Here is a 27,833-nt window from a genome sequence, read left to right on the forward strand (position 1 = left end):
GGCAACGTTTCACCTCTCTCAAAGAGCCATTATCAAGCCAAGTGAAACATACAATAAAGTGACTGTGTATATATAGAGACATTGCAGGAAGTATTCAGTGCTAATTTCCTGATTAGTTACACACTGGTGCATATAAAAACTCAGTAAAAAGACCATTCATTCTCATGTGACAATTCATGGTGCCTTCTGATGCTCTCAGGTAAAGTGCATCACATATCCGTGAATATCTTCAATTTCTTAGTGCTTCATGTAAAGTGCAATCGTGCTTAACCCAATAGTGATAGTAGTTAAAACATCCATGGCTTGCTCAATCACAATTCACACCTGCAAGAAAACCGCAGATCACAGGAATCCATAAGCTTCAGTTACCTTGTGCTATCGCCGCGCTATATCAAAGATGGAGCATCGCTCCATCTCGGCATGTCACTCTGCTTACTGTGCCTGCGTTACCCTCGTGGCGTAGTGCATCATGAACTCGGGGCGGGTCAGTATCGCAACATGCAAATGTTTGACTCCGCCTCCCACCCTGTGTGTTTCTGTATATCACAGGACGAATCATTAGAGAGGCATTATAGTCGCCGCATGTGGACATCTGGCCAATTGCCAGTGTCCCATCATGTAGCGACTCCATGCCATCCATCACTATATGTATTAAATCTACGCAGCCAGGCGCTACTTGCACTGAAGACAAGAGTAACTACTTTGCAAAGACACAAGCCTAGGGTATGAAATCATTGTAATCGTTACCTATATTTTATTGAGGACTAAAAATAATCTTAATCACTATCTATATCACCCACCCGGATTATTTCCCAGTGTATTTAGCAAATAGGCACTTGCATCCATATACTCACACATTAAAGTCTCTCTGTAATAATGGTAATGATTAATATTATAAGGTAACTGAAAAGGATAAAACCTGGATAAGCGATCTCTCCTGTAGGTGTCCATAACTCACAATGAGTAACTGCGTGTAACGGATCTCCTGGCACCCCGACCGGGTACCTCCGTTGATAGTGCTCCTAGTGTTTTCCGAGGACTCCAAGCACTCCACTTGACACCGTACGCACTGCAGACCCCACGAACCGCCGAAGCTTGGTTGAGGTCTCACCGTCTCCTACCCACCCTGGACCTACGACAAGGCTCCAGGCTCCAGTGGGTGAACCTCTCCTAAAACCAGAGAGCAGGAACAGCTCTTAAAAGAGCTAGTAGTTATAGCCAGGGGAGTATAGCAAATCTTCAGCGTATAGCAATCCCCCAGTGTTGATCAGTTACCCAAACATCAGCCTCAACATGATGAAGGATAAAACAGGAACACCTTATTGAGGGCTACCCGTCCGTATTTATGCAGGTCCCCATCTGGTGGACACGCCCCTAGGGGACCAGAATGAAAACTGTGACACAGGACAGATATGCAGCACTGCAGGATACACAGACACAATACATCCCCACAATGCATCATGGTTTCCTCCTCTCTGCCTTGGAGACACCCGAGGAGTAATCCAATTATCTCTCAAGACAATAGGAAATCGCCAATACACATGTGGGGACAACAGGACAGAAATCACCACCCAAACACACAATGTCACACCCCCACAGCAAACACAGACATTTAACATATTCCCAGATAGCTCAAGTCTGAGTGCATATCATTAGGTGAATGGCACTCAGAATACACAAATACAATAAAATTAGCTATCTGGGTACCCTCACATAAAAAAATACAATTGCAAAGACAGATTTAAGCTGTGCGGCCGGTCTGTCTGCTCCTTTAAAGTTAGTATGGGCCATAATCCTGAGGCAAGAGGCTGGTAGCCAGGCCCCTCCGAAACCCAGTGGCGAGGTTGGTTTTGCCACATATCTCTTCCTCCCAGGGAAGACTAACCAGATACCTGACCTCATGCCGGTCGGTATCTGAGTTTGTCTGGCAGTCCACCCACAACCCAATACTGGACCTGTTGAATTTTGGGGCCTGGCTCTGTTCTGTTTGTCCCCAGCTGTTGAGGGGGCATCTGCTACTCCTTGCTTCTTTGTTGCTCTCTAGCTTGGAGCTGTAGGTACTTGGTGGGCAGAGGCCGACTGCGCTCTGCCCTGATGCCAGCTCTTCGGCTGGGGTAGCCTGTGGGACGTCCGGCTCTGGAGAAGAGGATAGGGGAGGGCAGAGGCCGACTGCGCTCTGCCCAGATGCCAGCTCTTCCGCTGGGGTAGCCTGTGGGATGTCCGGCTCTGGAGAAGAGGATAGGGGAGGGCAGAGGCTGACTGTGCTCTGCCCAGATGCCAGCTCTTCTGCTGGGGTAGCCTGTGGGGAGTCAGGCTCTGGATAAGAGGATAAGGGAGGGCAGAGGCCAACTGCGCTCTGCCCAGATGCCAGCTCTTCCGCTGGGGTAGCCTGTGGGATGTCCGGCTCTGGAGAAGAGGATAGGGGACGGCAGAGGCTGACTGCGCTCTGCCCAGATGCCAGCTCTTCTACTGGGATGTGGTCAGGGAATCCTATCCCCAGGACCTTGTTGCAGATCGGCTGTGGAGAGGAGGAATCGCTTACCTCCTCCTCCTCGCATTCCTACAGGGTTGGTGGGGGATCTGAACCGGCCGTCCAGCATCTCTGTAGGGCCGGTGGAGAGACCTCGGTCCCATCTCCACATGCCATCGGGAGGTCTTCCCAGAACCAGTCGATGAAGTTCCCTACTTTGGGAGTTGGTAGGGAAGCAGGGGGTATCGCCAGCAAGTCTTCCCAGTTGTAGGAGGGCAGATCTGGCTCTGCTTGTCGAGTAGGTTGGGGATGAATAGAGCTGAGCAGGTGTTGGTAGGTCTGCTCCAGCTCCCACTCCCTTGTTACCAGGTGGGTCATGTCTTTGCTCACCTCCCTTCCGTCAGCATAAACATGCATGCCCATCCGGTAGTTGTAGATATCCCAAAACCTAGACTCCTCCGTGCTGCCAAGATCAATGTCCTCCTCCAAGGCATCCCATAGTAACCCCGGTCCATCAAACTCCTCACCCTCGGGTCTGTCGTGCTCAGCCATCCAGGGGGAATGTTGAATGACATGCCACCTTAGGGCCTGTTAAGCGTCCTCTAGCCAAAGCTCCTTACATACCAGGTTCTGGAGCTCTGTTACCCAGTCATCCAGGGGCTGCTCTCCCAAGAGACCCATCCGCATCGCCACACGCTTCTGTAGCCGCTGCTCGTAACTGGGAGACTCTCACCTCGCCGCCGCTGGGCATTTTCCAGGGCATCATACCAGACTTCTTTTCTGTCTGCATCCCTGTAGTCTGCGGCTGCCTCCTCCTCCTCGTCATAGAACGCTGTCTGAAGACTAGCCGATTCCATCCTGCTGTAGCCAGGGGCGCTGTACGGATACTAGCGTTGCCCTCAATTTAGTAAATCCACGAACGGTGTCTCCGAGCTGCTTCTCCTCACACTAGGACGCCATCCCACTGCTTGCCACCAAATGTAACGGAACGCCTAGCACCCCGACCGGGTACCTCCGTTGATAATGCTCCTAGTGCTTTCCGAGGACTCCAAGCACTCCACTTGACACCGTACGCACTGCAGACCCCACGAACCGCCGAAGCTTGGTTGAGGTCTCACCGTCTCCTACCCAGCCTGGAGCCTTGTCGTAGGTCCAGGGTGGGTAGGAGACGGTGAGACCCCAACCAAGCTTCGGCGGTTCGTGGGGTCTGCAGTGCGTACGGTGTCAAGTGGAGTGCTTGGAGTCCTCGGAAAGCACTAGGAGCATGTATCGACGGAGGTACCCGGTCGGGGTGCTAGGCGTTCCTTTACACTGCGGAATATAAAAAATACCAAAATTCAGTAACACAATCCTTATATCATAAGTATCATATACAATAACTCTAATGTCGCCAGAAGCCTGGGTCGCTGCATATTCCGGGCCACCTCCTGCATGCCTCAATTTATCATTCCAGAGGTCACCCTAAATTCTATATTTAACCCTTTGGGTTTAAGTGTTTCCAAACGATGGATCCACCTAAGTTTGCATGTCTTTAGGAGGGACACTCTATCTCCCCCCTCCTCAGCATGGCAACATGATCAAGTATCATAAACCTCAGTTCTTGTTCTTTATGTTTATACTCACTAAAATGTTTGGATACCGGAAGGTCTTTCCTCTCATTTCTAATACTGAATCTGTGGTTGTTCAAACGCGTCTTTACATCTGTGGTTTTCTCCCCCACATACAGCAGCTTGCAGGGGCACCACAAGACGTAGATCACCCATGAAGAACCACAGGTGAGGTAATGTCTAATTGTACATTTTTCTCCTGTTACTGGGTGTACAAATTCCTTCCCTTTTTGCATCAGTTTACAATTTACACAATTGAGGCTGGGATAACTGCCATTCTTTTTGGTCTTAAAGAAAGTCTGTCGTATGCATGCTTGTTCTGGAACACTAGTCCTCACCACTCTATCTTTAATGTTACGCGTCCTTCTATAGGGCCTCTTTAAAAGCTGACATATTAGGGTAACCACTCTGTAATATACCCCAATGTCTCCTGATGATTTGTTTCACCTTAGAGCTATCTTCATTGTATGTGGATACAAAAGGTATCCGGTTGGAGCTTTGCTTAGGGCGTGATTTTTTTCACCTCCTCATGAGGGATTGATTTTACTTTATTAATGTGTCCTTTTACTAATGCTGTGGGATATCCCCTTTCCTGGAAGGAGTCCCCCATTTTTTCCAAGGCTCTATTTAAATGTTCTTCCTCATCCACAATCCTTTTAACTCGTAGCATCTGACTATATGGGAGCGAATTAATCATCCTAGTCGGGTGACAACTTGCAAATTGTAGCAAAGTATTTTTATCGATTTCCTTGACATGCAAATCTGTATGTAGCTGCCCATCCTTCATGTATACCTGTGTGTCCAGAAATTGTACTCTTTCACTGGATGCCACCAATGTGAACTTGACATGCTCATCCATACCATTAAGGAACGAATGGAACTCCACCAGAGCATCCTGGGCTCCTGTCCAGATGAGGAACACGTCGTCTATGTACCTCCACCACATAAGAACATGTCTATAGTGGGGAGATACATAGACAAGGTGCTCCTCAAGAGAACGGACCAAGATATTTGCATAAGTGGGCGCGACATTCGAGCCCATGGCCGCGCCCACCCACTGCAGATTAAATCTGTCCTGGAACCCAAAATAATTGCACCTTAGTGTAAGTTCCAAAAGATCCAAAAGAAAACGTTTGGTCTGCACAGAATACGTAGATCCTTCTAGTGCCCTACCCACATTTCGCAATCCCTCTCTATGATCTATGGACGTATAGAGGGACACTATATCAAATTACGCCAAAATGCTACCATCTGGTACTCTAACTGCTGATATCTTCTCCAAAAATTCGCCTGTGTCCCTGACATATGATTTAGCCCCAATAGCAAATTCCCTCAAAGCTGTGTCCAAAAATATAGCAATATTAGACAGGATAGAATCCCTCCCCGAAATAATCGGGCGTCCTGAAGGGTTGTCTAAACTTTTATGTATTTTGGGCAATACATATATCAATGGGACAACAGGGGATTTGACAATCAAAAACTCTTTCAGCTGTTTGTAAGTGGTGTACCCTGTACACAGGGAAATCCACTGACTTTAAAACAATTTGATTTATATGCTAAAAGTGATTTTACACCTTTGATTAGTTCACATGTTATGGAGTCCTTCATGGAGTGTGTTAAAGGGGTTGTCCGAGTTATTTTCTTGTTCTCTCTATGTTCCTAACTAAGCAAATGTAACAGCTTTCCAATTCACTCACTATCTCCGGTGGCTGGTTTCTCAGATTTCACTGAGGGTCACATGACCTGTGATGTCAGCTTCTCTCTCTGCTCTGATAAAGGTCGTTTACAAGCCTGTAAACGAAATGTCACTGTGCTGGCCTGTATGCTCTATCCTAGGAATCTTAATCCCTTCAGCTGCACAGCTCTGCAGGCAGTGAGGAGACTGGGAAATGACAGACTAGAGAGCATTGCACAAGAAGGTAGGGGGACGATCCTGTGTGTATTAGCAGTGTCATTATACAGGTGGGACATGTAGTCCTACACGTACGACATGCTGCAGAGTCTCCCAGCAGGCAGACATGTCACTCAGGACAGCTCTTGTATTCACTCCCTTAGTGTCATTATACAGCTGGGACATGTAGTCCTACACATACAACATGCTACAGAGTCTCCCAGCACTCAGGGCAGCTCTTGTATTCACTCTCTTAGCAGTGTCATTATACAGCTGGGACTTGTAGTCCTACACGTACGACATGCTGCAGAGTCTCCCAGCAGGCAGACATGTCACTCAGGACAGCTCTTGTATTCACTCCCTTAGCAGTGTCATTATACAGCTGGGACTTGTAGTCCTACACGTACGACATGCTGCAGAGTCTCCCAGCAGGCAGACATGTCACTCAGGACAGCTCTTGTATTCACTCCCTTAGCAGTGTCATTATACAGCTGGGACGTGTAGTCCTACACATACAACATGCTGCAGAGTCTCCCAGCACTCAGGGCAGCTCTTGTATTCACTCCCTTAGCAGTGTCATTATACAGCTGGGACTTGTAGTTCTACACATACATGCTATATTATTTTTTTTCATAACTCGGACAACTCCTTTAAGTGTGATATCACGGACCTCAAGGATAGGTTACGTGGTACACCATTAACTAAACCAAATATCACTACTGAGGAAATGTGTGCGTTAGAGGGGTTGTCCAATAAACCACGATCTCACCATAAAACCCGCTGACAAGGGGGGTGGGATCGTGGTGATGGACACAGCCAAATACATTCAGGAGATAGAGCGTCAATTACAGACTGGTGATACATACGAATTACTGAACAGTAAGTTCGACATTGCTAAGAGGAAATTGCTAAGAGGATAGAGGTGATACTAACAAAAGCTGAAAAGGAAGGTATTATAGACAAACAGCTGAAGGAGTTTTTGATTGTCAAATCGCCTGTTGTCCCATTGATATATGTATTGCCCAAAATACATAAAAGTTTAGACAACCCTCCAGGACGCCCGATTATTTCGGGGAGGGATTCTATCCTGTCTAATATTGCTATATTTTTGGACACAGCTTTGAGGGAATTTGCTATTGGGGCTAAATCATATGTCAGGGACACAGGCGAATTTTTGGAGAAGATATCAGCAGTTAGAGTACCAGATGGTAGCATTTTGGCGTAATTTGATATAGTGTCCCTCTATACGTCCATAGATCATAGAGAGGGATTGCGAGCTGTGGGTAGGGCACTAGAAGGATCTACGTATTCTGTGCAGACCAAACGTTTTCTTTTGGATCTTTTGGAACTTACACTAAGGTGCAATTATTTTGGGTTCCAGGACAGATTTTCTGCAGCGGGTGGGCGCGGCCATGGGCTCGAATGTCGCGCCCACTTATGCAAATATCTTGCTCTGTTCTCTTGAGGAGAACCTTGTCTATGTATCTCCCCACTATAGACATGTTCTTATGTGGTGGAGGTACATAGACGACGTGTTCCTCATCTGGACAGGAGCCCAGGATGCTCTGGTGGAGTTCCATTCGTTCCTTAATGGTATGGATGAGCATGTCAAGTTCACATTGGTGGCATCCAGTGAAAGAGTACAATTTCTGGACACACAGGTATACATGAAGGATGGGCAGCTACATACAGATTTGCATGTCAAGGAAACCAATAAAAATACTTTTCTACAATTTGCAAGTTGTCACCCGACTAGGATGATTAATTCGCTCCCATATAGTCAGATGCTACGAGTTAAAAGGATTGTGGATGAGGAAGAACATTTAAATAGAGCCTTGGAAAAAATGGGGGACTCCTTCCTGGAAAGGGGATATCCCACAGCATTAGTAATGGGACACATGAGGAGGTTAAATCAATCCCTCATGAGGAGGTGAAAAAAATTACGCCCTAAGCAAAGCTCCAACCGGATCCCTTTTGTATCCACATACAATGAAGATAGCTCTAAGGTGGAACAAATCATCAGGAGACATTGGGGTATATTACAGAGTGGTTACCCTAATATGTCAGCTTTTAAAGAGGCCAATAGAAGGACGCGTAACATTAAAGATAGAGTAGTGAGGACTAGTGTTCCAGAACAAGCATGCATACGACAGACTTTCTTTAAGACCAAAAATAATGGCAGTTATCCCTGCCTCAATTGTGTAAATTGTAAACTGATGCAAAAAGGGAAGGAATTTGTACACCCAGTAACAGGAGAAAAATGTACAATTAGACATTACCTCACCTGTGATTCTTCATGGGTGATCTACGTTTTGTGGTGCCCCTGCAAGCTGCTGTATGTGGGGGAGAAAACCACAGATGTAAAGACGCGTTTGAACTAGGGTTGTTGCGGGTATCGAAATTTCGATACCCAATCGATACTTTTGTCCCGGTATCGATACGATACCGGGATTTCCGTTTATTCGATACTGGGCTGCGCTTCTGCGCAGTATAGTATCTCTGAACATGAGCGCGCTGCTATCGGCGCGCTCATGTTCTCTCTCAGCAGCACGGGGAGAAGGAAGCTGTCCTCCCTCCCCCTGTGCTGCTGCCGCTGCCACCAATGAGAAGAGAGGGGCGGAGGAGGGGCGGCAATGAGAAGAGAGGGGCGGAGGAGGGGCGGCAATGAGAAGAGAGGGGGTGGAGGAGGGGCGGCAATGAGAAGAGAGGGGCGGAGGAGGGGCGGGCGCACTGCGCCCCCAATGATAGGATTACTATCGGAGCGATGGGAGGAGACATCAGCTTCACTAGTGGGCGTTCCTTTTCCCTGCGCTGCGATTGGACAGCGCTACAGCCAGGGAGAAGGAACGCCCACTAGTGAAGCTGATGTCTCCTCCCATCGCTCCGATAGTAATCAGCAGCATGTGGAGCAGGAGAGGAGACAGTAATGGGGCACTGCGGGCGAACGGAGCGGCGCCCAGGACTAAATGGTGAGTGCTGAGACATCGCTGGGCGCCGCTCTGTGTGGCCTGATAGTGAAAGTCTGGACTCATATACAGTAGTCAGTCTTTAACACATACAGGAGGCGGGTGCCGGCAGCAGAATCGCATTGCCGGCACCCTGCCCCTGACAGGGAGCTGCGATCAGCGGCAGTTAACTGCCGCTGATCTGCTAGTACCCGCCTCCTGTATAAAGGGGTAAAATCATTGGTGGTGCAGTGTGCCCCCCCCCCTCAATCCCCCCATCCCATTAAAATCATTGGTGGCACAGTGCGCCGGCCCCTCTCAACCCTCCAGTATTAAAATCATTGGTGGCAGTGGCCACAGGGTCCTCTCCCCTCCCCCTCATTGGTGGTGCAGTGGCAGCTTCTGATCGGAGCCCCAGCTGTGTAAGCCTGGGGCTCCGATCGGTTACCATGGCAGCCAGGACGCTACAGAAGCCCTGGTTGCCATGGTAACATCCCTGATGCTGTGTGCACAAAGCACAGAGCAGCAGGGACAGTGTGGAGTCCTATTCACCCTGATAGAGATCTATCAGGGTGAATAGGAAAAGGGATGAAAGATCCCAGGTTCTAGCCCCTAAGGGGGGAAATAGTTATTAAATAAAAAGTGAAAAAAAAAAAAAAAAAAATGAAGTATAAATCACCCCCCTTTTCCCAATTTCACATATAAAATATATAAATAAACATATTACATCGCCACGTCAGAAAAGTCCAAACTATTAAAATATAAAAAAAAAATCTAGGCGGTGAATGCCGGAACAGAAAAAATAAAATAAAAACTGCGCGATTCGCCATTTTTAAAAATGAGGAATGCACGTGGCTTTTTTTGTTTATTTTTTTCGCGTGGTATCGAATGGTATCGAGTATCGCAATACTTTTTCATGGTATCGAAACCGAATCAAAAATTTGGTATCGCAACAACTCTAGTTTGAACAACCACAGATTCAGTATTAGAAATGAGAGGAAAGACCTTCCGGTATCCAAACATTTTAGTGAGTATAAACATAAAGAACAAGAACTGAGGTTTATGATACTTGATCATGTTGCCATGCCGAGGAGGGGGGGAGATAGAGTGTCCCTCCTAAAGAAATGCGAACTTAGGTGGATCCATCGTTTGGAAACACTTAAAACCAAAGGGTTAAATATAGAATTTAGGGTGACCTCTGGAATGATAAATTGAGGGATGCAGGAGGTGGCCCGCAATATGCCGCGACCCAGGCTTCTGGCGACATTAGAGTTATTGTATATGATACTTATGATATAAGGATTGTGTTACTGAATTTTGGTATTTTTTATATTCCGCAGTTACTCATTGTGAGTTGTGGACACCTACAGGAGAGATCGCTTATCCAGGTTTTATCTTTTTCAGTTACCTTATAATATTAATCGTTACCATTATTACAGAGAGACTTTAATGTGTGAGTATATGGATGCAAGTGCCTATTTGCTAAATACACTGGGAAATAATCCGGGTGGGTGATATAGATAGTGATTAAGATTATTTTTAGTCCTCAATAAAAAATAGGTAACGATTACAATGATTTCATACCCTAGGCTTGTGTCTTTGCAAAGTAGTTACTGTTGTCTTCAGTGCAAGTAGCGCCTGGCTGCGTAGATTTAATGCATATAGTGATGGATGGCATGGAGTCGATACATGATGGGACACTGGCAATTGGCCAGATGTCCACATGCGGCGACTATAATGCCTCTCTAATGATTCGTCCTGTGATATACAGAAACACACAGGGTGGGAGGCGGAGTCAAACATTTGCATGTTGCGATACTGACCCGCCCCGGGCGCCGGGTTCATGATGCACTACGCCACGAGGGTAGAGCAGGCACAGTAAGCAGAGTGACATGCCAAGATGGAGCGATGCTCCATCTTTGATATAGCGCGGTGAGAGCACAAGGTAACTGAAGCTTGGATTCCTGTGATCTGCGGTTTTCTTAGAGGTGTGAATTGTGATTGAGCAAGCCATGGATGTTTTAACTACTATCACTATTGGGTTAAGCACGATTGCACTTTACATGAAGCACTAAGAAATTGAAGATAATCACGGATATGTGATGCACTTTACCTGAGAGCATCAGAAGGCTGCTACACCATGAATTGTCACATGAGAATGAATTGTCTTTTTACTGAGTTTTTATATGCACCAGTGTGTAACTAATTAGGAAATTAGCACTGATTACTTCCTGCAATGTCTCTATATATGCCCTTTATTGTATGTTTCACTTGGCTTGAAAATGGCTCTTTGAGAGAGGTGAAACGTTGCCTGTATCAACATGTGTTAAATAAAAATCAAATTTTTTCACTTTTTTATCCAAGGAGTGCTTCGTTATATTTATTTGGATTGTGTTTGCTTGAGAAAGACAGCAACAAACTGTTGAAACGTCGCTGCTGACACTGGGCAAATAAACTTCACGTTTTCTGCTGAATTCCGTGGTGTGCTGCTGGCCTTCTTTCATCTTTTATATATATATATATATATATATATATATATATATATATATATATATATAGAAAAATAAATACACCGCAGCACGTCCATAAGGTGAAAATGTGGGATCCTTTATTCACCCAAGCAGCGACGTTTCGGTCCGCTTGCTGGGACCATTTTCAAGCAATGCTTGAAAATGGTCCCAGCAAGCGGACCGAAACGTCGCTGCTTGGGTGAATAAAGGATCCCACATTTTCACCTTATGGACGTGCTGCGGTGTATTTATTTTTCTGGTTGTTTGACACTGTGGTCGAGTGTCGATACCGCTGGCACCCAACATTTGCTACTAGGAGTGCTGCCCTGAACCTTCATCTATTATATATATATATATATATATATATATATATATATATATATATTTATAATTGTAACGGATCTCCTGGCCCCCCCGGTACCTCCGTTGATAAATGCTCCCAGTGCCTCCCGAGGACTCCAAACACTCCACTTGACACCGATACCACCACAGGAACAGCTCTTATAAGAGCTAAGAGTAATAGCCAGGGGAGTATACACCTATAGCAATCCCCACACACATGAGACGAGGCTCTATGTTGAGTGTAAAACAGGAACTCTTTATTGAGGGCTACCTGCCCGTATTTATGCAGGTCCCCATCTGGTGGACACTCCCCTAGGGGACCAGATGGAAGACTGTGACACAGGACAGATATGCAGCAATTCAGGATACACAGACACAATACATCCCCACAATGCATCATGGTTTCCTCCTCTCTGCCCTGGAGACACCCGAGGAGTAATTCAATTATCTCTCAGGACAAATGGAAATCGCCAATACACATGTGGGGACAACAGGACAGAAATCACCATTTAAACATACAATGTCACAACCCTTACAGTAAACACAGACATTTAACATATCCCCAGATAGCTTAAGTCTGAGTGCATATTATTAGGTGAATGGTACTCAGACTACACGAATACAATAAAATTAGCTATCTGGGTACCCTCACATAACATACAATACAATTCCAAAGACAGATGGTTCTGTCACACACCTCAAAACCCCACATATCCCCATAATGTATACATCCATGGATAGCTCTGATCTGGGTGAACAACATATCCAAAAATCACCCAAATCCGAGCAGGGGTTCCCGAATTCCATGGAAGTCACATTTGGCCGACCGCAAGCATGGCTTTCCTGCCCAAAACAGTTCCACAGATTTAAGCTGTGTGGCCGGTCTGTCTTATTAGTATGGGCCATAATCCTGAGGCAAGAAGCTGGCAAACAGGCCCCTCCAAAACCCATTGGCGAGGTTATTTTCGCCACAATAATATATATATATATATATATATATATATAATTAGTAGGAAAACACAAGGGGCCGTCATTGACAGAAGATATATATATATATACTACTTGAAAAAGATAGGACTGCACTCCAGATAAAGTGAAAAATCAGTGGAGCTTTATTCACCCATAACTTTGGCAACTTTGCGACGTTTCGGCTCACAAGAGCCTTCTTCCAGCTGAGTATGGGCCATAATCCTGAGGCAAGAAGCTGGCAAACAGGCCCCTCCAAAACCCATTGGCGAGGTTATTTTCGCCACAATAATATATATATATATATATATATATATATATATAATTAGTAGGAAAACACAAGGGGCCGTCATTGACAGAAGATATATATATATATATATATATATATATATATGTGTCATCGAGGTTCCTGTCCCCGGTGAGTTAAGAGTAGGGCTGCACGATATGGGAATTTTGTGCGATAGCGATTAGGGCCCTAAACATTGCGATAACTATATGCAATGCGATATTTTAAGGGAATTGTGCTAGAGGTCTATTTGCTATGGATGGCACTGTTATGGGGGGGGGGGGATCTGTGGATGGCACTGTTATGGAGGGGATCTGTGGATGGCACTGTTATGGAGGGGATCTGTGGATGGCACTGTTATGGAGGGGCACTGTGGATGACACTGTTATGGGGGATCTGTGGATGGCACTGTTATGGGGGATCTGTGGATGGCACTGTTATGGAGGGGATCTGTGGATGGCACTGTTAAGGGGGGATCTGTGGATGGCACTGTTATGGGGGGATCTGTGGATGGCACTGTTATGGGGGGATCTGTGGATGGCACTGTTATGGGGGGGATCTGTGGATGGCACTGTTATGGGGGGGATCTGTGGATGGCACTGTTATGGGGGATCTGTGGATGGCACTGTTATGGAGGGGATCTGTGAATGGCACTGTTATGGGGGATCTCTGGATGGCACTGTTATGGGGGATCTGTGGATGGCACTGTTATAGGGAATCTGTGGATGGCACTGTTATGGGGGATCTCTGGATGGCACTGTTATGGGGGATCTCTGGATGGCACTGTTATGGGGGATCTCTGGATGGCACTGTTATGGGGGATCTCTGGATGGCACTGTTATGGGGGATCTCTGGTTGGCACTGTTATGGGGGATCTCTGGATGGCACTGTTATGGGGGATCTCTGGATGGCACTGTTATGGGGGATCTCTAGATGGCACTGTTATGGGGATCTCTGGATGGCACTGTGATGGGGGCATCTCTAGATGACACATATATAGCATCTTATGCTATGTGCCATCCACAGATCCCCCCCCATAAGTGTCCCTGTAGTGTGAATGACCCCCAATACAGGGGCTGGGGGCCGGCATCTGCATTAGGAATGAGAGCGGGGATCGGTGCAGTTCCTGTATTCTAATGCACCGGCCCCGCTCACTGTTGTATAATCTTATCTAACCTGTAGTCATTGTTATAATAATCATGTGTAATCCGGCTGCATTACTTACAACAAGTTCCGTAGCAGAGGAGGGAGGAAGCAGGCTGGGAGGGCGGGCGGTCAGCGTGTCACTCACTACGTCACGCGCCTGCTCCGCCCACTTTATAAACTTTGTAGTCTTGTCGCCATTTGCGCCTAGACCTGCCGCTGCTCTACCGCTTTCACATTACTGACATGGGAACGTGCTGCTGTCAGCGCGTGCCATGTTCTCCTCAGCAGCACAGGGGAGAAGGAGGCGGTCCCTCCCCCCTGAACCGCTGCTGCCGCTGCCACCAATGGTCTGATAGAAGCAATGAGGAGAGGAGGGGCTTTGGCCACTGCGCCACCAATGAATATAGTTTATGCCTAATACAAACGCAGGCTGCACTGCGGGTGCCGGCCATATCCCATACCCGGCACCCAGCCTCTATGACTGCGCGCTGTGATCCGCTGCTATTAACCCCTCTGGTGCGGCATCTGAGGGGTTAATAGCGGCGGATCGCAGCGCGCAGTCATAGAGGCTGGGTGCCGGGTATGTGATATGGCCGGCACCCGCAGCGCAGCCTGCATTTGTATTAGGCATAAACTGAACCCCCCCAACCCCAGTATTATAAAGCAAAATAATTGGTGGCGCAGTGCCCCCCCCGAGTATTATTATCATTGGTGGTGCAGTGCGCCTCCAACACCCCCCAAATATTATCAATGGTGGTGCAGTGCGCCCCAACCCCCCCATCCTCCATGTATTATCATTAGTGGTCCAGTGGCAGTTCTGCTCGGAGCCCCAGCAGTGTAAGCCTGGGGCTCTGATCGGTTACCATGGCAGCCTGGACGCTATTGAAGCCCTGGCTGCCATACTCTGCTCCCTGCTGCTGTGTGCACAAAGCACAGAACAGCAGGGAGAGTGTAAAGTCCTATTCACCCTGATAGATCTCTATCAGGGTGAATAGGACAAGGGATGAAAGTTCCCAGCTTCTAGCCCCTAAGAGGGTAAATAGGTATTAAATAAAAAGTCAAAAACAAAACGCCAAAATATTAAGTTTAAATCACCCCCTTGCCCAATTTTACATATAAAATATATAAACAAAAACAAAAATTACATATCGCCACGCCCGAAAAAAGTGCGAACTATTAAAATATTTTAAAATATCTCCTATGTGGTGAACGCCATAACAGAAAAAAACCTTGCAATTTGCAGTTTTTTAGTCGCCTTGTCCCGACAAAAATTAGGTTAGGACTGTTCTATTATGGTTCAGACGTTCCAGAAAATCTGGAATGCACGCGGCTTTTTTGGTGTTTTATTTTTTTCACGTGGTATTGAGTATCGCAATCCTTTTTTATAGTATCAAAATAGAGTCAAAATTTTGGTATTGTGACAACCCTAGGTAAGGCTACTTTCACACTAGCGGCAGAACGGATCCGACAGGCTGTTCAAAAGGCCCCTGGACTAAAAGTACTGCATGTCAGACTTTTTAGTCCTGCGGCCTCTCACTGCGAACTGCCGTGCTGCGTCAGAGCTCCGCCCCCGTCCCCATTATAATAAATGGGGACGTTGCGGCGGTCCGGCGGCACGGCGAAATAGCGGCAGGACGGATCCGACAGGGTGAACAGCCTGTCGGATCCGTTCTGCCGCTAGTGTGAAAGTAGCCTAAGATATGTGGGGTTTTTTTTTGTTTTGTTTTTATTATACCGTAATTATATGTATTTTAATTTGGTTCCTAAATTTTTTAGGTTAGGAGCCAATGGCTCCTTGATATTTTTTTTGTCTGGAGCCCTGACAACGGTCAGGAGTAATTCTCGACCATTCCTCTTTACAGTTCAGCAATATTCTTGGGTTGTCTGGTGTGAATAGATTTTTTGAGGTCATGCCACAGCATCTTAATCGGGTTGAGGTCAGGACTCTGACTGGGCCACTCTAGAATGCGTATTTTCTTCTGTTTAAGCCATTCTGTTGTTGATTTACTTCTATGCTTTGGGTCGTTGTCCTGTTGCAACACCCATCTTTTGTTGAGCTTCAGCTGGTGGACAGATGGCCTTAGGTTCTCCTGCAAAATGTCTTGATAAACTTGGGAATTCATTTTTCCTTCGATGATAGCAATCCATCTAGGCCCTGACGCAGCAAAGCAGCCCCAAACCATGATGCCCCCACCACCATACTTCACAGTTGGGATGAGGTTTTGATACTGGTGTGCTGTGCCTCTTTTTCTCCACACATAGTGTTGTGTATTTCTTCCAAACAACTCAAGTTTGGTTTCATCTGTCCACAGAATATTTTGCCAGTACTGCTGTGGAACATCCAGGTGCTCTTTTGCAAACTGTAAACGTGCAGCAATGTTTTTCTGGACAGCAGTGGCTTCCTCTGTGGTATCCTCCCATGAAATCCATTCTTGTTTAGTGTTTTACGTATCGTATATTTGCTAACAGGGATGTTAGCATAATCCAGAGACTTTTGTAATTTTTTAGCTGACACTCTAGGATTCTTCTTCACCTAATTGAGCAGTCTGCGCTGTGCTCTTGCAGTCATCTTTACAGGACGGCCACTCCTAGGGAGAGTGGCAGCAGTGGTGAACTTTCTCCATTTATAGACAATTTGTCTGACCATGGACTGATGAACAACATGGCTTTTGGAGATACTTTTATAACCTTTTCCAGCTTTCTGAAAGTCAACAATTCTTAATCGTAGGTCTTCTGAGAGCTCTTTTGTGCAAGGCATCATTCACATCAGGCAATGCTTCTTGTGAAAAGCAAACCCAGAACTGGTGTGTGTTTTTTATAGGGCAGGGCAGCTGTAACCAACACCTCCAATCTCATCTCATCTCATTGATTGGACTCCAGTTGGCTGACACCTCACTCCAATTAGCTCTTGGAGATGTCATTAGTCTAGGGGTTCACATACTTTTTCCACCTGCACTGTGAATGTTTTTATGGTGTGTTCAATAAATACATGGTAACATTTAATTATTTGTGTGTTATTAGTTTAAGCAGACTGTGATTGTCTATTGTTGTGACTTAGATGAAGATCAGATCACATTTTATGACCAATTTGTGCAGAAATACATATAAATCCAAAGGGTTCACATACTTTTTTTTGCAACTGTATAACTACTTTTATTCACCCTTGCTTCTGTACTGAAAAAGCAGTCTGGTACAAATAGTTTTTGGGTGTATTTAGTTGATATATAACTACTTACTTTCTTCTGAGGTGAATTTGTGACCCGATACAACCAGTTTTGGGGTGTATTTATTTTTTATATGCATTCAGGTCCATAAATATTTGGACATTGACACAATTCTAATAATTTTGGCTCTATACACCACCACAATGGATTTGAATTGAAACGAACAAGATGTGCTTTAACTGCAGACTGTCAGCTTTAATTTGAGGGTATTTACATCCAAATGAGGTAAACGGTGTAGGAATTACAACAATTTGCACATGTGCCTCTCACTTGTTAAGGGACCAAAAGTAATGGGACAATTGGCTTCTCAGCTGTTCCATGGCCAGGTGTGTGTTATTCCCTCATTATCCCAATTACAATGAGCATATAAAAGGTCCAGAGTTTATTTCAAGTGTGTTATTTGCATTTGGAATCTGTTGCATTTGGAGTCTGTCAACTCTCAAGATGAGATCCAAAGAGCTGTCACTATCCGTGAATCAAGCCATCATTAGGCTGAAAAAACATAACAAACCCATCAGAGAGATAGCAAAAACATTAGGCGTGGCCAAAAGAACTGTTTGGAACATTCTTAAAAAGAAGGAACGCATCGGTGAGCTCAGCAACACCAAAAGACCCGGAAGACCACGGAAAACAACTGTGGTGGGTGACCGAAGAATTCTTTTCCTGGTGAAGAAAACACCCTTCATAATAGTTGGCCAGATCAAGAACACTCTCCAGGAGGTAGGTGTATGTGTGTCAAAGTCAACAATCAAGAGAAAACTTCACCAGAGTGAATACAGAGGGTTCACCATAACATGTAAACCATTGGTGAGCCTCAAAAACAGGAAGGCCAGATTAGAGTTTGCCAAACAACATCTAAAAAATCCTCACAGTTCTGGAACAACATCCTATGGACAAGACCAAGATCATCCTATGAGACCAAGATCAACTTGTACCAGAGTGATGGGAAGAGAAGAGTATGGAGAAGTAAAGGAACTGCTCATGATCCTAAGCATACCACCTCATCAGTGAAGCATGGTGGGGGTAATGTCATAGCGTGGGCATGTATGGCTGCCATTGGAACTGGTCTGGTTCTCTTGTATTTATTGATGATGTGACTGCTGACAAAAGCAGCAGGATGAATTCTGAAGTTTTTCGGGCAATATTATCTGCTCATATTCAGCCAAATGCTTCAAAACTCATTGGACGGCGCTTCACAGTGCAGAGGGACAATTGCCCAAAGCATACTGCAAAGCAACCAAAAGTGGAATGTTATGCAATGGCCAAGTCAATCACCTGACCTGAATCCGATTGAGCATGTATTTCACTTGCTGAAGACAAAACTGAAGGGAAAATGCCCCAAGAACAAGCAGGAACTGAATACAGTTGCAGTAGAGGCCTGGCAGAGCATCACCGGGGATGAAACCCAGCGTCTGGTGATGTCTATGCGTTCCAGACTTCAGGCTATAATTTTCTGCAAAGTATTTGCAACCAAGTATTAAAAAAAGAAAGTTTGATTTATGATTATTATTATGTCCCATTACTTTTGATCCCTTAACAAGTGGGAGGCATGTATGCAAACTGTTGTAATTCCTACACCGTTCACTTGATTTTGATGTAAATACCCTCATATTAAAGCTGACAGTCTGCAGTTAAAGAACATCTTGTTTCCTATCAAATACATTGTGGTGGTGTATGGAGCCAAAAATGTTATAATTGCGTCGATGTCCCAATATTTATGGACCTGGCTGTATACAAGTACGTCTATTCATCCTTGCTTCCTGGGTGAAATTGCAGTCTGATAGTATTGCTCTTTTAGCCTTGCAGTTTCTTTTCATTTACAGTATGTTGGACAGACATGTGACCGGCCCTTCTAAGGGAACAGGCAGAGACCAAAAGATTTCTGGAGCAGGCAGAAGTAGCAGCAGAAGAATGGAAGAGTGGGGGGTGGCAGCAGCAGTCGCAGCAACAGGCCTGAGCTGCCAGTGTCATCTAGCGTTCGTGTCTTGACCAGCAACCCAGCGGTTCTTAAATGGTTGACTCAGTCTTCTATTTTGTCGCAAGTGACATCAGACACCCCCAGCCAGGAGTCGGTGGGTTCCTCTGACACAACACTTAGTTGGCATGGCCTGGGAATAAGCTCTATCCCCCCACCTGTCTTCAACCTGCTTCTGTCATTTTCTGTTCCCTCAGCTTGAGAATTATTGTATGCTCGTCATGTCGGCTCCACTTTTCAGCGAGGACGAGATTCTAGAGGACAGTCAGCATCTACTTCCCAGCCAAGATCTGGAGGAGAGATCCGCTGCTTCCTCCAGTAGGCAGGCAAGTAATGATGATGAGAGTCACTTCATCATCAAGAGAAGAGGGTGACAGCTTGCGCGTGAGGCAGCGGCTGAGCCAGTAGTGTGGTAGTGTGGCCGTGAGTCAGCATGGTGGTAGCAGTGGGAGGTTGAGAGCCAAACGTAAATGGTGTAGACCGCCCACTACGCAGGAGCCTACCTGTTCGGAAAGAAGTAGCGGTTCATGGAGCCAGTAGTAGCAGGCAGTCAGCGTGGAGTGTTTTGGGGGAAATGGCATACTCAACGGTGTGGCAGTTTTTCATCAAGCCTCCAGAGGACGTCAGCATGGCCATTTGCAGAACCTGTGGGCAGAAGGTGAAGCGTGACCAGGGTGCCAATGATGGCACCACTGCCCTGCATCAACACATGCAGCATTACCATAATGTGGCCTGGGAAAACCCTGGCGCTAATGTAGTGGTACAGCCTGATGCAGCAACCGCTGCATCACCCAGTGGCCGCACCCCTTCTCCTGCAGTCAAGGCTCCACCACCTGAGCAGAAGGGAGTTGTGTTTCCTTCCCATTATCTACTGGTCCTGATGCTCCTGTTCCTCCTCCTCCTCGTCACTCATTTCATCAGCAATCGATCACAGAGGCGATTGCAAAAAGACAAGAGTATTGGTGCGCTCTTCCAACTGTGCAGAAGCTGATCATGCTCCTGGCCAAGTTGCTGGAACTACAGTCCCCCCCCTTTCCATGTGGTGGAATCTGCACCTTTCAGAGAACTGATGCCTTGTACCGAACCAAGGTGAAGAGTCCCAAGCCGTCATTACTTCTACAAAAAGACATTACCAGCCCTGCATACGTATTGTGAACAGAAGGTGGGCCAGTCCTTGAGCCTATTGGTGTCTGCTAAAGTTCATGGCAGCACTGACATGTGGAGTCGCAACTATGGTCAAGGACAGTATATGTAACAGTTCGGGTCTGGTTCGGAGTTTTTTATTGCAACTACTTGGTGTAATTGCAAGGCCGATAACGTAGTCAGGAGGAAGCCAGTGGTCGATGCACAAGATGAGCGTCAGTATTAGAGGAGTATTCAAATACCGTAGTCAGGAGGAAGCCAGTGGTTGATGCACAAGATGAGCGTACTTTATTAGAGGAGTAGGCAAATACCGTAGTCAGGAGGAAGCCAGTGGTCGATGCACAAGATGAACGTCAGTATTTGCAGCAAAGCAGGAGAGGATAGCTTGATTACAGGCTGAGAGCACAATAATCTCGCAAGGAAGGAAGTGCAAGGCTGGGTTTAGATAGGATGTTCAATCAGGCATCAGGGTGGAGCAAATCAGGGAGGTGGGAACTGAAACTAGGGGCACAGGGAACTAGGCTTCAGCTCAGCACAGGAGCTGTTCAGAAGGCTGAATAGCTCAGTTGGAAGAGTCCCTGGGTTCATGTCCTGACAGTATATGTCTTTTATGACCCACTGGGTAAATGTGGTTCCTGCCCAGCCACACCAGTACTGGCTTTCCACCATTTTAGACCCTCGCTACCGCTCCAAAATGGCGGCCTTTTTTCCACCTGCTGAAAGGGAGGATAAACTGAACTACTATGTAGTCAGTTGGCCGCTCCCTATGTGTGCCCTCACCCATCCTCACAAAGGTCTGACCTGGAGAGCCCTCTGCACTTAAGTTCCACAGCCATGGCTGCTGGAGGGGGATGGGGGGGGGGGGGGCAGAAGCAGTACCCAGCTCCATCAGCAGCAACTTAAGTTTAGAGTCTCTGTTGAGCACTTTTCTTCACCTTCCTAGTGAAGAAACCACCCACCAGCAACAAGACATGGGGCAGATCCTGCACCAGCATGTGGTGGCATACTTACACTGCACCCTGCCATCCCACATGGAAGATCCCCTGGACTGACTGGACAGTCAAACTTGATTTGTGGCCATAATAGCTGAGTTTACCCTGGACAAAATTTCCTACCCTGCCTTTAGTGTGGCATCAGAGCGGGTGTTTAGTGCGGCAGGGGGCATAGTTACCCCAAGGAGAATTCGCCTTCCCACTCAAAATGTGGAGAGACTGTCCTTTGTGAAGATGAATCAGGTGTGGATCAGCCAGGATTTCCACACGCCAGTGCCTGATGCATCAGACTAGATCATTCTGGGTGTCACACCCAAACTTTGTATAAAGAGACCCGTTTCTTCTGCCCACCTGCCTCAGCCACTATTCGGATGCTGCCCCCCACCCAATGCCACACACCTGCTGCCATGTACTCCTACTGCCACCCACCATCTTGTGCTGTTACTGCCACTGATTTTTCCCCCACCTCACCACTCTGTGACTGGGCCACGGTGTTCACTCCTCATGCTGTGGCCACCTCACCACTCTGTCAGTGGGCCACTGTGTTGACTTCTTATGCTGTTGCATCCCTCACCACTCTGTGACTGGGCCACTGTTTTGACTCCTTATGCCGTTGCCACCTCACCTCTCTGTCACTGGGCAACTGTGTTGAGCACTCATGCTGGATCCTATCTTTGGAGCATTTATAAGGCCTGTATCACGCGGTCCCTATTTTGCATCAGGATATGCTCATGAATCTGATTTGGAAGCCAAAAGCAGGAGTGGGTGCAAAACACAGAAGACATGCAAATATTCTGTTCACGTGTCATCTCTGTTTTGGATCCACTCCTGGCTTTTTTTGGCCTTAGCAATAGTGATGGATTACTGAGCAAATGCTGACTGTGTGAAGGGCGATGCTCAAAATACAGGATCCATTTTTTTGGGGATGTTCTTATGATGGATGAAAAGAAGCGCAAAATAAACAGTGACGTAAACACAGACTTACTGCTGATACCCTCTCCACTCTGTCAAGGGGACACTACTTGTCTCAGCGTGTAACAGAACAGGTTCTGTAGAAATCTATGTGTAATCAGCTGACGACTGTGTAATAGGAGTGCACTCTTTCACTCTATAGTACAGTCTTGGGCCACTGTACTGTTCTTTATTCCTGGCTCTAACATTGACCTGTAAGTTCACACTTGAGTTATTTGGTCAGTTTTGGCCCCGTAACTAACCAAATGAGTTAAGTGATTCGAAGGCCCCTTGCTGACGAACTTGTCCGGATTAGGTCCGGATGCTTTGCGTCTGCGATCAGGGAAAATCGTGCAAGTGTGTACGCAATTTCAGTCAGTTTTGACTGCGATTGCGTTGCTCAGTTTTTTCCGCGCGAGTGCAATGCATTTTACACACGCATGAGAAAAAACTGATTGTGGTACCCAGACCCGAACCCGGAATTCTTCACTGAAGTTCGGGTTTGGGTTAGGTGTTCTGTAGATTTTATTATTTTCCCTTATAACATGGTTATAAGGGAAAATAATAACATTCTTAATACAGAATGCTTACTAAAATGTGGCATGAGGGGTTAAAAAATAAAAAAAATATTAACTCACGTCATCTTCTTGTTCGCGCAGCCGGCATCTTCTTCTTCTTCTTTCAGGACCTGCCAAAGGACCTTTAATGACGTATTTGAGCGCGGTGATGTCAGCGCAGGTCCTTTAGCAGGTCCTGAAAGAAGAATAAAGAAGAAGATGCCTGCTGCTCGAACAAGTGAATGAGGCGAGTTAATTTTTTTTATTTTTTAACCCCTCATGCCACATTTTAGTAAGCATTCTGTATTAATAATGCTATTATTTTCCCTTATAACCATGTTCTGAGGGAAAATAATACATTAAATTGACTTTAACCCCTTTAGGACACAGCCATGTTTCACCTTAAGGACCAGGCCATTTTTTGCAAATCTGACCAGTGTCACTTTAAGTGGTGATAACTTTAAAACACTTTGACTTATCCAGGCCATTCTGAGACTGTTTTCTCGTTACATATTGTACTTCATGACTCTGGTAAAATGAAGTAAAAAAAAAAAATCTTTTTTTTTATTTATAAAAAAAATATATATATATTTACCAAAAATTGGTAAAAAATTGCAAATTACCAAGTTTCAATTTCTCTACTTCTATAATACATAGTAATACCTACAAAAATAGTTATTACTTTACATTCCCTATATGTTTACTTCATGTTTGGATAAATTTGGGAATGATATTTTATTTTTGGGGGATGTTACAAGGCTTTGAAGTTTAGAAGCAAATCTTGAAATTTTTCAGAAATTTTCAAAAAAAAACCCACTTTTTAGGGACCAGTTCAGGTCTGAAGTCACTTTGTGAGGCTTACATAATAGAAACCACCCAAAAATGACCCCATTATAGAAACTACACCCCTCAAGGTATTCAAAACTGATTTTACAAACGTCGATAACCCTCTAGGTGTTCCACAAGTGTTAATGGCAAATGGTGATACAATTTCAGAATTTCGATTTTTTGGCACATTTTCCATTTTAATCAATTTTTTCCAGTAACAAAGCAAGGGGTAACAGCCAAAAAAATTCTATATTTATTGCCCCGATTCTGTAGTTTGCAGAAACACCCCATATGTGGCCGTAAACTACTGTACGGGCACACAGTAGGGCGTAGAGGGAAATGTGCGCCGTATGGTTTTTGGAAGGCAGATTTTGCTGGACTGTTTTTTTTTACACCATGTCCCATTTGAAGCCCACCTGATGCACCCCTAGAGTAGAAACTCCATAAAAGTGACCCCATCTAAGAAACTACACCCATCTAGGTATTCAAAACTGATTTTACAAACTTTATTAACCCTTTAAGTGTTCCACAAGATTTAATGGAAAATAGAGATACAATTTTTGGCAGATTTTCCATTTTAATAATTTTTTTCCAGTTACAAAGCAAGGGTTAACAGCCAAACAAAATTCAATATTTATGGCTCTGATTCTGTAGTTTACAGAAACACCCCATATGAAACACCCCATATGTGGTCGTAAACCGCTGTACGGGCACACGGCAGGGTGCAGAAGGAAAGGAATGCCATACGGTTTTGGAAGGCAGATGTTGCTGGACCGTTTTTTTTTTTTTTTTACACCATGTCCCATTTGAAGGTCCCCTGATGCACCCCTAAAGTAGAAACTCCCAAAAAGTGACCCCATTTTAGAAACTAAGGGATAGGGTGGCAGTATTGTTGGTAATAGTTTAGGGTACATATGATTTTTGGTTGCTCTATATTACACTTTTTGTGAGGCAAGGTAACAAGAAATAGCTGTTTTGGCACCGTTTTTATTTTTTGTTATTTTCAACATTCATCTGACAGGTTAGATCATGTAATATTTTTATAAAGCAGGTTGTCACGGACGCGGCGATACCTAATATGTATACAATTTTTTTTTATTTATGTAAGTTTTACACAATGATTTCATGTTTTAGTGTCTCCATAGTCTGAGAGCCATAGTTTTTTCAGTTTTTGGGCAAATATCTTGGGTAGGGTATGATTTTTGCAGGATGAGATGTCGGTTTGATTGGCATTATTTTGGGGCGCGTATGACTTTTTGATTGCTTGCTATTACACTTTTTGTGGTGTAAGGTGACAAAAAATATATATTTTTTAAACCTTTTTTTTTTTTACGGTATTTACCTGAGGGGTTAGGTCATGTGATATTTTTATAGAGCAGGTTATTACAGACGCGGCGATACCTAATATGTATACTTTTTTTTATTTATGTAAGTATTACACAATTATTTCATTTTTGAAACAAAAACCAAAAAATCATGTTTTAGTGTCTCCATATTCTGAGAGCTATAGTTTTTTCAGTTTTTGGGCAATTATCTTAGGTAGGGTATCATTTTTTGCGGGATAAGGTGACGGTTTGATTAGTACTATTGTCGCGTACATACAACTTTTTTGATCACTTTTATTACCTTTTTGGGAAGTAAGGTAGGCAAAATTTCAATTTCATCATATTTTTTTTTTTTTTATGGCGTTCACCGTTTGGGTAAAGTAACATGACTGTTTTATAGATCAGGTGGTTACGGACGCGGTGATATCAAACATGTGTAGGGAAATTTATTTTTTTCATTTTTAATGAGTGAGAAATGTGTTTTTAGATTTTTGCTTTTTTATTTTTTACTTTTTTTTTACTTTTTTTTTTTTTTACCCAGACCCACTTGGTTCTTTAAGATCCAGTGGGTCTGATGTCTGTATAATGCAGTACAGTACACTATATAGTGTACTGTATTTTCACTTTACAAAGTCTGATTAGAGCTTATTTGAAGTTTCTGATCCCCACGGTCTGATCAGAAACTTCTGAAACCGCAGCAAACCGCAGGTCTGAATTGAACTGCGGTTTGCTGCGATCGCCGACATGGGGGGGTCACAGGACCCCCTGGCGCATTTAGCCAAGGTGCCTGCTCAATGATTTGAGCAGGCACTGGGTTCCGATCACCGCCCGCCGGCGGTGATCGGAACTATACATGATGTACCGATACGTCATGTGTCCTTAAGTTACCAGGACAACATGCCGTACCGATACCTCATGTGTCCTTAAGAGGTTAATCAATTTACTAACATCATCTCCTATCAAACATGCGTGAAAATCGCATTGCATCCGCACTTGCTTGCGGATGCTTGCGATTTGTACGAAAAACTGTGCTCATCACAAAATTCTGAGAGACCATGAGTTGTCAGTGGTTGGTTTGTTACATGATATCCACTTTGGGCAAGGTTTTATCCTAGCCAGGCATGCATTATGAATGATTACTGTATTTTTCGACTCATAAGACACACTTTTTCCTTCCCAAAAGTGGGGGGAAAATGCCCTTGCGTCTTATGGGGCGAATGCTTCTATTTTACATCGCAGTCTGCGATGCTGCAGCATCGCAGACTGCGATGTATGAGCCGGGAGAGAGGAGGGGCTGGAGTCCGGAGCTAGGGGCGAGTCACTGTACTCTTCCACCGGGCCCCGCCGCTCACCGAAGTATTTATAAACATGAATCCTTATCCTGTTATTAAGTTTAACGAACGCTGCGCTCTCCCATGTTCCCCTGTATCCCCACAGCACTTACGAACAAGCTTCAATAGCAGGCAGAGCGGACGGCAGCAGTAACGTCACTCACTAACGTTGAGCGCCTGCTCCGCCCACTTTATGAATGAAGCAGGCGGAGCAGGTGCGCGACGTCAGTGAGTGACGTTACTGCTGCCGTCCGCTTTGCCTGCTATGGAAGCTTGTTCGTAAGTGCTGTGGGGATACAGGGGAACATGGGAGAGCCCAGCGTTCGTTAAACTTAATAACAGGATAAGGATTCATGTTTATAAATACTTTGGTGAGCAGAGGGCCGGTGTATTGGGGGACACTGTTATGAGGGGGATCTGTGGATGACATATAGCAGTGTCATCCACAGCCCCCCCCCCCCCATAACCGTTCCATCCACAGATCCCCCACCCCATAACAATGCCATCCACAGATCCCCCACCCCATAACAATGCCATCCACAGATCCCCCCACCCCATAGCAGTACCATCCACAGATCCCCCATAACAGCGCCATCCACAGATCCCCCATAACAGCGCCATTCACAGATCCCCCACATGACAGTGCGTCATCCACAGATCCCCCATAATAGTGTCATGCACAGACCACCATTAATTCAAAACCCACCAAAAGCACACCTTTTGGTTAAAAATATTTTTTTTCTTATTTTCCTCCTCAAAAACCTAGGTGCGTCTTATAGGCCGGTACGTCTTATAGGGTGAAAAATACGTGTATTTTCTTTTTATTTACCGTAATTGATTGTTTTCATATTTTATTTTGTAGGATTTATTCCAAGAGGATCCTGTACAAATGGCTATGATTATTTACAACTGCTTAAAAGAAGAAAGTAAAATTTTGGACAATGCTCGGTTATATACGAAGGTAATTAAGCAAGAGTAAAACAAAAAGAGGCACCCTTGCAGATTAACCTCTTCCACCCTGGGCCAAGCCCTTTTTTGCAAATCTGACCTGTGTCATTTTATGTGGTAATAACTTTGGAATGCTTTACTTATCCAAACCATTCTGAGACTGTTTACTTGTGACACATTGTACTTCATGACAGTGGTAAATTTGAGTCGATATATTTGTCGATTAATTTGGAAAAATCCACAATTTACTAAATTTGAATTTCTCTTCTTTTAAGACAGAGTAATGCCTCATAAAATAGTTATAAGTCATCATTTCCCATATGTCTACTTTACTTTGGCATCATTTTGTAAATTTTATTTTATGATGTTAGAAAGCTTAGAATTTTAGAAGCAATT

General features: G+C 45.1%; 1 protein-coding gene across 1 annotated transcript in view; it reads left to right on the forward strand.

Annotated features, from left to right (window-relative positions):
• The window catches only part of STAT1 (signal transducer and activator of transcription 1), a 1,318,258-nt gene that overhangs the window by 218,285 nt on the left and 1,072,140 nt on the right, over nucleotides 1-27,833 (forward strand). Inside the window, exon 4 of the mRNA XM_040441848.1 lies at nucleotides 27,352-27,450. Within this exon, the coding sequence (XP_040297782.1) occupies nucleotides 27,352-27,450 (99 nt within the window). The remainder of the gene's footprint in view (nucleotides 1-27,351; nucleotides 27,451-27,833) is intronic.

Source organism: Bufo bufo, chromosome 7, assembly GCF_905171765.1.
Source record: "Bufo bufo chromosome 7, aBufBuf1.1, whole genome shotgun sequence".
Lineage (NCBI taxonomy): Eukaryota > Metazoa > Chordata > Amphibia > Anura > Bufonidae > Bufo > Bufo bufo.